This window comes from Schistocerca cancellata, chromosome 4 (genome assembly GCF_023864275.1).
Source record: "Schistocerca cancellata isolate TAMUIC-IGC-003103 chromosome 4, iqSchCanc2.1, whole genome shotgun sequence".
In the NCBI taxonomy this organism is placed as follows: Eukaryota; Metazoa; Arthropoda; class Insecta; order Orthoptera; family Acrididae; genus Schistocerca; species Schistocerca cancellata.
In genome coordinates, this window is record NC_064629.1 from 152,567,951 (window position 1) to 152,580,726 (window position 12,776).

The window sequence follows — 12,776 nt, forward strand, 5'->3', positions numbered from 1 at the left end:
CCTTATATAAAATTTATTGGAAAATATTTTGCAGGATTGCCATTTGTGCGACCAATGCCTAACGTCTCAGCGGTGGCAGGGGAACCCCTTTATATAGCCTGCCCTGTGTCTGGGTATCCTATAGAATCCATAACGTGGGAGAAAGGTAAGACACACTGTGCGATACTATTTAAATAAATTAAGCTGTTTCAAAATCTGTAAATAATGTTCACTCCTGAAACTGACACCTAAAATTTTTTCACCTGACTTCACAAGAATCTGACTGTGATGAAAAACAATTAGCAACAAGTTTCTACACCAATAAAATTGTGATGGAAACACGTGCCAAGGTGCATACTACACATTCTCTACTATTTCCACACTTAAGCAAACTCTTTTAGTTATCTGTATTTTCTAATAAAGAGATTGTTTGGACTGTGTGTTATTTTTCTTTTTTGAGTGTGCTTTTTTTTTTTTATCTTTTGCACTGTGTATGTATAATGATTTCACCTATAAGCCAGATGGTGGACTGTGCATCACAATGTATGATTTTATTTGTGCTTTCTGGTACTAACATAAGTTATTTGTATACTGGTGAATACATTGTGCTTCTAAGTCTTTCTGATCTGTTGTTACTGGCCTTGATTTTACTGAAACATTGCCTCACTATAACCTATTATCCATTCCACAAGATGTTAAAAAGAAGTAAACTGGTTTCACCATGTAATCTTTTAGATAAAGTACATTAAAATTCATGCTATTGACATTATTGTTTCAGACAGAAGACGGTTACCGGTAACCCGACGGCAGAAAGTCTTTTCAAATGGTACCTTGTTACTTGAAAATGTGCAGAAGGATACAGACAGAGGACTGTACCGCTGTACGGCTATGAATAAACAAGGACATTCCTCATCTCAGACACTGCCACTTACTGTCACTGGTATGTTACAGTACTGTTACTGAGATCCACAACCTTTACATTTCCATTGTTTTAGTGGAGAGGTTTTTGGGTGCTCATCATAATCATCTAAAATAATTGTTCACTGTGAAGTACATATAATGTTGTACAAATAGCTCAATATTCCATGCATCATAATATAACTATGCGCATACCAATGTCTGTTTCCCTTTGTTCGGATTTACTTTTGTGGGAATTAGTTATCTTTTGACGTTCACTCCACATAATTGTGCTGCCAATTGAACCTAGTAATTAAATTAAGGTTATTACACTAAATACGTAATCCAACTATATTCTGAGAGTTTCTTTGTTGCATGAGTAAATGGAAAACACAATACTTCAAATTTAGTTTAAATTAGCTCTCATTGTGTTTATTTACAGTTTCAGATGAATGTTCTTTTTTTTAAACATACACCAGCACTGTGTGACAAAAAAAGTGAAGCATCCAGAAGGTGAGGTGAAATGAAATGAAACTTTAAGGGTTCAGAGGGTGTGTGATGTTAATTCAGAGATTACAAAATCGAGTCAGATTTACAAAGAACGTGGCAGTATGAGCCCTCTTATCAGTATGATGTTTCAACCCCTCTGACCTGGATGCGTGCTCTGATTTGGTTGGGAAGGGTGTCATAAAGCCATTGTATCCTCTCTTAGGCAAGCCAGTCCATAGCTGTTGTAACTGTTCCTTTACTGGTAGTGGGGTGGTGCTGATGTCTGAGCTGGTGCCACACATGTTCTTCAGCCTGACATCACACCCGATGGGTCACAGCACCATGCTGCCAGTAGTAATACCGTGGTGCCTCCCCAAAACTCTGTAAGAATGGAATCTTTCTCCAGGTCACCACCATACTCAGTGACTCTGGTCACCTTGGGTAGTGCAGAACTGTGATTCATTCATCAGCAGTTCATGCTTCCGAATCACAGTACCACTCCAAAAGCAGATGCTTATGTTGCGTGTTAGTGACATCCTGTGGATTGGATGGTAATTCACTAGTCTGGATGCTAATACACTCTCACCAATGATACGGGATGACACAGAATATTGCAGGGAGTCTCTCAGATCTGTATATCGCATGATTTGATCAGCCAGTCAAATGGAGACCTACAGTGAGGCCCCTTTGAAACTGTGTCAAGTGCTGATAATGCTGCCTCATACAAATATGGGGCATCTCGAAGTCCTTCACAGTGAGCACTCATCATCTGATACTGTCCGTGTCCCTTTTATACTCCAGCAGATCTTGTAACAACACTAAACACAAACAACACTAATGCACTCTTAGTGTCATGGAGAACTGCAGCACTAATAATTATTTTCATACCAACTGATGGTGTGTATGTGTACAAAGTTACATTGACACCTAATCATGCCATGTCTTCTACAGGCTTCACTTCTTTTTGTCTGGCAGTTTAGTTCTCAGGTCTGCAGGTAACAGTTATACAACACAGTAAATGTAAACAATTCACTAATGCAATCAATAGTGTGTGCAATGACTGTTTCAGTTACATATATACAATTAAATCATGTGCATTCACTTTTTCTTGAGCACTATATAGCTATTGCAGGAAAGGGTGGGGGAGGAGGGGGGAGCATGGGAAGGAGGGGGGTGCAGATGTGGCTAATTGTAAGTAATAGAGGAAGAATAAACAATTTTCAGTTCTGCACTCTGAACCTCTGCCTTATGTGGGGCATCCATAAGATAAATAGGACTTACAATTCATACCAATAATTAACTAATTTAAAATTGAAATGCATAAAAATTTACAGCCAAATCTTTTGTACAATCAAAACTGAAATTGCCTTGGACATTGACATGTACAACAAAGCACAAAAAGATAAAACACATCATCCACCCGCGACTGCCGCTGCACTACAGTATTGTTAGATCGCAGAGGATGAGAGCAGATGGAGTAAACACCCTACCATGCCAAAGCCTTCTACCATTTATCAGCTGGGGATCCAGTGGCTCCAGGAAAAATGTAGGGATAATTCTTGGTCTTGTATTGAAATAAGCTCAAGTATACTGTATGTTAACCTGTGTTAAATGTACAGAGTGAAGAAAAATGCCGTACTTGTCAATCAGCATGCAATTCCTCATCCCAATTCAAGACAAAAGCATGTCTAGCAAAACCAATTCCTGCTAAAAGGTTTAAAAGAAATGTGATTTAAAAAACAAGACCCTGGCAATGCTGTAACTGCATACAGCATGGCCAGGAACATCTATCATGAACTCTGCACTGTGTCCTGTTAGCTCAGTGAGATGAGGCAATGCTATGGGGAATGGATATGCAGATTTGCCAATGTCTGAGTCACATTCACACCTTTTTTTACCAGTTAAAGCATCGAATTGTATCCAATTTACAACTCCACCATGCAGTATCGTATGTATTTCTTTATGTTACTGTTACATTTATTTAAACATTAAGACATGCCATGAATTTTTTACAGATGTAAACGACCAGTTTGTTTTGTCCATGACACAAGAGGAGCCAATAGAAAATAATAGTTGATACAGTAACCAATGAGGTACAAAAACCACAATAGGTAGGCTACACTATATTGCAGAGTGTGCTACACATAATAATTCCATTCTGTGTGTTTGACATCTCGGCTTACCTTCACAGAGCTGGTACCTACATGTATGGCTAATGTTCACTTTAGAGAAGATGTTCAAAGCAGCCACCTTGCATTTGCAAACACTTCACCACTCACTGTATCATACTTTGCTGGGCTCTATGCAAAGCATTTGCACCCACCATTGCCAAAGCGGCATGCACACAACCTATTAGGTCATGTACATCTGTGGGTGGAGTGCTACAAACTTGTTCCTTTAAGTGTCTCCATAAATAAAAATCTAGTGGATTAAGGTTGGGGGAATATGGACACCAGAACATTGGACCTCCATGACCAATCCAATTCCCTGGAAACACTTCATTTAAATACTGTAGTTACATGGATTCATTTCAAAGCGTGGCGGGGCCTTATCATGCTGAAGCCATAGCTGTAGTTGAAGACAAAGTGGAACATTTTCTAATGTAGTATTGCAAAGGGACATACAGTACAGGGATTCATTCAACTTGTCTGGCAATAGGTAAGGGTCCAAAAGGACTCCCTCCACAATTCCAGCCCAGAGGTTTATGACAAGCATGCTGACATATGGGTTGTGTTCTGTCTGTTGTTGAGGTTGAAAATAGCTTTCACAAAAAATGTACTCATCGAATGGTGTCCTCCGGTCACTGGTGTTGAGTTAACGTGTTATGATATGAATGCAGTTCTTCATTGTGCAACACTTCAACAACCTGTCTTTGAGATATCTGGAACTGTCTCGCAATATCATGAGTACTTCACCAAGGTGACTAGTGAATGGTTTTAAGAATCCCATCTGCTGTTTGTGGAGTGTGTCTAGTGCTTGAGTGACATCTGTCCATTACTTGGGGATGAAGATTATCAGTTTCCCAAAGGAATTGCTCCAAGCTCCCCATGAACCATGGACCTTGCCGTTGGTGGGGAGGCTTGCGTGCCTCAGCGATACAGATGGCCGTATCGTAGGTACAACCACAACGGAGGGGTATCTGTTGAGAGGCCAGACAAACGTGTGGTTCCTGAAGAGAGGCAGCAGCCTTTTCAGTAGTTGCAAGGGCAACAGTCTGGATGATTGACTGATCTGGCCTTGTAACAATAACCTAAACGGCATTGCTGTGCTGGTACTGCGAACGGCTGAAAGCAAGGGGAAACTACGGCCGTAATATTTCCTGAGGGCATGCAGCTTTACTGTATGATTAAATGATGATGACGTCCTCTTGGATAAAATATTCCGGAGGTAAAATAGTCCCCCATTCTGATCTCCGGGCGGGGACTACTCAAGAGGATGTCGTTATCAGAAGAAAGAAAACTGGCGTCCTATGGATTGGAGCGTGGAATGTCAGATCCCTTAATCGGGCAGGTAGGTTAGAAAATTTAAAAAGGGAAATGGATAGGTTAAAGTTAGATATAGTGGGAATTAGTGAAGTTCGGTGGCAGGAGGAACAAGACTCCTGGGCAGGTGACTACAGGGTTATAAACACAAAGTCAAATAGGGGTAATGCAGGAGTAGGTTTAATAATGAATAGGAAAATAGGAATGCTGGTAAGCTACTACAAACAGCATAGTGAATGCATTATTGTGGCCAAGATAGACACAAAGCCCACGCCTACTACAGTAGTACAAGTTTATATGCCAACTAGCTCTGCAGATGATGAAGAAATTGAAGAAATGTATGATGATATAAAAGAAATTATTCAGATAGTGAAGGGAGACGAAAATTTAATAGTCATGGGTAACTGGAATTCGAGTGTAGGAAAAGGGAGAGAAGGAAACATAGTAGGTGAATATGGATTGGGGCTAAGAAATGAAAGAGGAAGCCGCCTGGTAGAATTTTGCACAGAGCACAACTTAATTATAGCTAACACTTGTTTTAAGAATCATGATAGAAGGTTGTATACATGGAAGAACCATGGAGATACTAAAAGGTATCAGATAGATTATATAATGGTAAGACAGAGATTTAGGAACCAGGTTTTAAATTGTAAGACATTTCCAGGGGCAGATGTGGACTCTGACCACAATCTATTGGTTATGACCTGTAGATTAAAACTGAAGAAACTGCAAAAAGGTGGGAATTTAAGGAGATGGGACCTGGATAAACTGAAAGAACCAGAGGTTGTACAGAGTTTTAGGGAGAGCATAAGGGAACAATTGACAGGAATGGGGGAAAGAAATACAGTAGAAGAAGAATGGGTAGCTTTGAGGGATGAAGTAGTGAAGGCAGCTGAGGATCAAGTAGGTAAAAAGACCAGGGCTCTTAGAAATCCTTGGGTAACAGAAGAAATATTGAATTTAATTGATGAAAGGAGAAAATATAAAAATGCAGTTAATGAAGCAGGCAAAAAAGAATGCAAACGTCTCAAAAATGAGATCGACAGGAAGTGCAAAATGGCTAGGCAGGGATGGCTAGAGGACAAATGTAAGGATGTAGAGGCTTATCTCACTAGGGGTAAGATAGATACCGCCTACAGGAAAATTAAAGAGACCTTTGGAGATAAGAGAACCACTTGTATGAACATCAAGAGCTCAGATGGAAACCCAGTTCTAAGCAAAGAAGGGAAAGCAGAAAGGTGGAAGGAGTATATAGAGGGTCTATACAAGGGCGATGTACTTGAGGACAATATTATGGAAATGGAAGAGGATGTAGATGAAGATGAAATGAGAGATACGATACTGCATGAAGAGTTTGACAGAGCACTGAAAGACCTGAGTCGAAACAAGGCCCCCGGAGTAGACAACATTCCATTGGAACTACTGACGGCCTTGGGAGAGCCAGTCCTGACAAAACTCTACCATCTGGTGAGCAAGATGTATGAAACAGGCGAAATACCCTCAGACTTCAAGAAGAATATAATAATTCCAATCCCAAAGAAAGCAGGTGTTGACAGATGTGAAAATTACCGAACAATGAGTTTAATAGGCCACAGCTGCAAAATACTAACACGAATTCTTTACAGACGAATGGAAAAACTAGTAGAAGCCGACCTCGGGGAAGATCAGTTTGGATTCCGTAGAAATACTGGAACACGTGAGGCAATACTGACCTTAAGACTTACCTTAGAAGAAAGATTAAGGAAAGGCAAACCTACGTTTCTAGCATTTGTAGACTTAGAGAAAGCTTTTGACAATGTTGACTGGAATACTCTCTTTCAAATTCTAAAGGTGGCAGGGGTAAAATACAGGGAGCGAAAGGCTATTTACAATTTGTACAGAAACCAGATGGCAGTTATAAGAGACGAGGGACATGAAAGGGAAGCAGTGGTTGGGAAGGGAGTGAGACAGGGTTGTAGCCTCTCCTCAATGTTATTCAATCTGTATATTGAGCAAGCAGTAAAGGAAACAAAAGAAAAAATTGGAGTAGGTATTAAAATCCATGGAGAAGAAATAAAAACTTTGAGGTTTGCCGATGACATTGTAATTCTATCAGAGACAGCAAAGGACCTGGGAGAGCAGTTGAACGGAATGGACAGTGTCTTGAAAGGAGGATATAAGATGAACATCAACAAAAGCAAAATGAGGATAATGGAATGTAGTCGAATTAAGTCGGGTGATGCTGAGGGTATTAGATTAGGAAATGAGACACTTAAAGTAGTAAAGGAGTTTCGCTATTTGGGGAGCAAAATAACTGATGATGGTCGAAGTAGAGAGGATATAAAATGTAGACTGGCAATGGCAAGGAAAGCATTTCTGAACAAGAGAAATTTGTTAACATCGAGTATAGATTTAAGTGTCAGGAAGTCATTTCTGAAAGTATTTGTATGGAGTGTAGCCATGTATGGAAGTGAAACATGGACGGTAAATAGTTGGACAAGAAGAGAATAGAAGCTTTCGAAATGTGGTGCTACAGAAGAATGCTGAAGATTAGATGGGTAGATCACATAACTAATGAGGAAGTATTGAATAGGATTGGGGAGAAGAGAAGTTTGTGGCACAACTTGACCAGAAGAAGGGATCGGTTGGTAGGACATGTTCTGAGGCATCAAGGGATCACCAATTTAATATTGGAGGGCAGTGTGGAGGGTAAAAATCGTAGGGGGAGACCAAGAGATGAATACACTGAGCAGATTCAGAAGGATGTAGGTTGCAGTAGGTACTGGGAGATGAAGAAGCTTGCACAGGATAGAGTAGCATGGAGAGCTGCATCAAACCAGTCTCAGGACTGAAGACCATAACAACACCAACAATGAAAAATATTCTTGTCAGGGTGCATGTGGGTCTGATGTCCCAGCAGTCTACTCAGTGAGTTACCATGGCCGGTACAGTAGCGCAGTGTGCTAGACGTTCCTCTGTACATTCTGATGCGCTGCATGATATAACAGTGTTCCCATCTCCTCGTTTTCATACACATGTTTTCAAAATACACGGGGTCTGATTTTGCTAGATAAACTTTTGTCTTCAATCTCGATGAGGAATCACATGCCAGTCTCCAAGTTTGGAATTTTTTTCCTCACACTGTACAATGTTTAGTGCTAGATTTATACTGTTTAGCTTTTTCATTTGCCTATTATCAACAAACGTCCACTGTGCAGTGTAACTTAGGATATCTACATTACTGATTATTTCAGAACATTTTTAGTATTGCCTGCAGCATGATCATAAATTCTCAAATCACTTGGAAAATTGTGGAATGAATTTACATCACACATGAACTGGTTGGAGTACTTTTGCAATGTAAATGGTAACACTAAAAGATGTTTTGCAGCCTTTAGTTATTGTTTACATCTTCATTGCTTAATTAATTTCATTTCCCAAATGGAAATTATCTGCAATATTTTCCAAGATCTTTAATAAAAAGTAATTAATTTTAAAAGACAGGGTCTGTGCAGGTGAGTGCCTTCTCACCTAGCCTCCAAAGGCTACAGACTACCTACCCTTCAGCTGTTTTGACTGTGCTGTATTCATTACTTTTAACTTCACATTCAATGGACATTCTTCCACCACAAGACAATATTGATTATGAGAACAAGTTTTTCACCTCATTGATTTCATAGAATAACTTGCTGTTAATGTTATGTTCTGTTTTCAGGAATCTTAGTGAAAATGCTGAGGAGATATTTTTTCAAACTGTTTTCTGTTCCTTTAAAAACCAAGTACATTAATAATAAGGGATAATAAGTAAAACGCTTAGTTGATTCACATAGTATATGTGAGTAATGATAGCGATCGTTTCAATATCTTTCACAAGAAATCATTAAAGCTCAAGTAAATGACCAGAAAGGGAGAAAGGGTTATTAAAGCAGTTTCTGATCATGGTGCTGGACTAACAAGACAAAAACTTCTGCTGATTAATAAAGCTTCACTGTAGATGATCTACCTATTAAGAAGTGAAACTAGTTTAGAATTTGCTGTGTAGTACACAATTCCCCAAAGAAATAGTTACAGCAATAAAAAGTAACTGTATTTATTGCTTATTTAAACGACTGATCGTGTATCACTATTTCTTGCAAATTTAAATTAATATTGCCATTTTCTATTGTCAAATGCCTATAATTACACTTGCATAGGATTTAAGTATGCAGCACTGGACAAAGAAAATCCTGATTGAATAATTGTACCTGTTCGATCACAGGTGAGTGTCTGTCTGATTTCTTTCATAATTTAAATTTACATTAGAAACATCAATTACAGGTTGCATTTGTGTTATGTAATTACTGTTTCCTCAGTGGTGGATGGATATTAAATATTATTATCAAACAAAAAGTTTACAAAAAAAGCAAGAAGAAGCAGCCAAAGACATATTTATGTATAGTTTTTAAGACTGTATCATTCGTAACAAAGAATTTTTTTAAGCCTGCTGAAAAGCCAGTGTTGCAGGATAAATGTGTTGCAGTGCCACCCAAGATAGCACCCTTCTCTTTCCAAACGGACCTGCATATTGGAGAACGCACAGGAGTTCAGTGTGTTATCAACAAGGGTGATCCCCCACTTACAATCAAGTGGATGAAAGATGGCGGTGGTTTGGCATCAGATGTTGGAGTTCGTGAGCTTGGAGGCCACATAAGTGCTTTGAGCATTGAAAGTCTGAAGCCTGACCATGCTGGAACATACACTTGTGTTGCCAGTAATGCTGCTGCTACAGCCTCACACTCCGCTCAGCTTCTTGTCAATGGTAACCCTCCTGTTGCCTGCATCTTATTCTGTATCATTTCACAATCTCCATATCTGCAAATTAGATTTTCATTTGACACAGTTTATCTTGCTGTGGGATATTTTATTAAAATTTTGTAATATGCCTAAATCTTCAGACTGTACCTGATCAGCATTTGTCTGCTATATTTTTTTCTGCAGAAAGAGCCAGTTTTTACACTATGGACTTTGAAGTGTCACAGAGCAGGTATTTCAACTTACTAACTAGTGATGAAGCAATATGACAGATTTTTCTTTAATACTAATTTAGCAGTGTCTGTAAAGAAAATTAAATTCTTCACCGAAATGATATAATAGATGCTGAACTTAGAGTAGTTAATAAATTATTTATGTTTTATGCTTTCAGCTAATTGAAATCTTCAGAAGTGATTGCTTCAAATTGCTTGCTGCTTTTCTGCAGGCATTTGTGTACATTTATCTCTTACAGAAATCTGTTCTTTGAAAGCTCTTTCTGATTACATGCATTGAGGATATTTGGCACTGTCATCATTCTGTCACCTAAACTGGCCCTGTGGTGCTGAGTGGTAGCAGAAATTGGCTTCTTTATAGAGGGAGTATAGAAGAGTCTTCTTCCTGATGTTCCAGTTGCAAAATTCCCATTTGCTATTGAGTCAGGTTTGTTCAGTTTTCTTGTATCACTGGCTTCCTCACATTTGAAAGTAAGGCTTATCCCAAAAAGTACCATGGAGTAGTTCATGTCACATGATTATTTCTTTTTTTTTTCAGGAGCTTGCTGGATTTTACTTTGTTTCAGCTGCTGATTCACATGTGTGTCCATTTTGTGTTTTCACCTAACTTCATTAGTTCTGCTATGGACTGTTGTTCTGTCATCACTACGTTTTCTGTGATGACTACCATATCTCTTGCAGTTCCTCCACGAATAGGGCCATTCAGTTTTGGGGATCTAATTGAGGGAGAACGTGCACAAGTACAGTGCGTCATCCAAGCTGGGGATCCACCATTAACACTGCGCTGGCTCAAAGATGGAGCCATTCTGCATTCTCAGGATGGCATCAACTTGACACAGGATACACATTCAAGCACGCTGGCCATCGCAGCTGTCCACAGATCTCACGCCGGCAACTACACCTGTGTTGCAAGCAACGCAGCAAAGTCTGCGCAGGCCTCAGCGCAACTAACAGTCAGCGGTAAAGTACTTCTGCACCTGCACCAGCTGGTGGCCAAAGTGACAAAGAGATTCCACATATCATCCAAACCTACACTCAGGAGCAACACTGCATCACTTGAACACCGACCACCATCCTCAAGATACAAGAAAATGGAGATAACTCCCCTACTGTTACTGATAACACGCAACAATTTTGACCATCGATTCAACATCTTCGATGAACAAATTTTCTGTCATAGATCATCAATACAGAAATAGCTATCAAGCAAAGGCACAAATTATGCTTTCCTAAGGAGGAGACGAAGACTTAAAAATTCTGTTGAACAAAACATTATGGAAACTTTGCCCAATCCCATGACTGAATTATTGGTGAAACACTCTCATAAATTTTGAGAGTTTAGCCATAGAATAAGTGACTAATAATTATACTCCAACAAATTAAGATTCAAAATCTATTTATTTTCACAGAAATTTACCAATTTGTTCTTCTTCATCAATTTGTCTTCATACAAAAGACATATATACACAGTAAATAAACTGAACACCATCTTGGATCCAAGAGTTATACACTCCCACAGAGGACACAGTTGCTGCTGTCAATGTGGCTTAACAGATGGGGACTTTGGCCACCTTTGCACATGTTCAGCCACAAAATGTCATATGTGTTAATCCTTGGAACATCAGCCATTTTCTGAAACTAAAGTTTACATTAGGAGTTATGAGCTCAATGATCACAAGATCACAATGTAGCATAATGTTCTGTCTTTTCAGTTCTATTGTCAAAACATTGCTTTGAAATAAATGCTTCTGGTAAATTTAATATTATGTTAATAACATTAGCTACACATTAATGTTTGCTTTACATAAGAGAAATAGAATCAAACTTCCATGACAATGTCAGTGAATAGCTTTTAGTCTGCATTGATTAACAGAAACTTTTCCTCCTTGAGCTACTGGAAATGGACACAAATAGACTATGATAATGCTATGGGCCATCTGCACAATTGCTTAATGAAATAACAGCATAATGTGGGAGATAAACATTATAAATAAATTTAATTACTGTAAATAGATTTCATTAAATACCCAAATCAAATTATTTATGCCCTACAAATTCAATAAGTGATTGATTTTTATAGGTCTGAAACAACAGTTTAATATAAATTCACAATATTTTGGACAACTATAGTCCAGTATTACTGTAACATTATTACCTGTTTAAATAGAATATGAATACTTTGTTACCAAACGTTGATGCCCAAGGATAAACACATATGACTGGCTTTGCTGCACTGTTCTATGTTGTGTACACAATGCCTGCCACTGCACTCTTGGATTTTCTGCTGCTGAGACCACATTGCACCTGGGATCACCATTGCACTGCTTGCTCTCTTCTCACGTTCACTTTGAAGTGTTGGCACCATGCATCCATTATTCTGTTGAGATGACCTTTAATTGCAATACCTAAAGATAATATTACTATTTTGAACTGTAAACTCGTGCAGTGGTACCTAAATGACAGTTCCCGGTTGATAATATTCCAAAATATTGTTTTGTCTTATTGGCGGAACTCAAGGAGTCAAAAGTCTTTTTGATCATAGTTAGCAAAATATTTCATTTTTAACATAAAACATGCACTATTCATGAATTACAACATGAAAGATAGTAAATAACGGCTGTTTGAATTAATTGGCAACACTTTCACTGGTAGTACAAAAAAAAGTGACATACTAGACTTTTTTTAATATCATTGTCTCCATTAGTGGCTTTTGTACCCATGTCAGATAGTGTTAGTTACTTTCATGAATGTCACCAACAATATTTTTACTTGGCAGCATCTCTACACTCAGTATTTTCTTTTTCTGTCAAATTTCGTGTTATAGATGTTCCTTTTTTGTTACCATTAGAATTTATCAGTAATTTTTTGGAATAAAACCCTCAAAAATATGACTATTTTGGCTTACAAAGCTGAACACTATCATTCT

General features: G+C 38.5%; 1 protein-coding gene across 1 annotated transcript in view; it reads left to right on the top strand.

The window, feature by feature from the left end:
* LOC126183937 (Down syndrome cell adhesion molecule-like protein Dscam2) overlaps window positions 1–12,776 on the top strand; it is a 461,766-nt gene that overhangs the window by 255,947 nt on the left and 193,043 nt on the right. Inside the window, exons 4-6 of the mRNA XM_049926285.1 lie at window positions 35–145; window positions 758–919; window positions 9,346–9,624. Coding sequence (XP_049782242.1) covers window positions 35–145; window positions 758–919; window positions 9,346–9,624 — 552 coding nt within the window. The remainder of the gene's footprint in view (window positions 1–34; window positions 146–757; window positions 920–9,345; window positions 9,625–12,776) is intronic.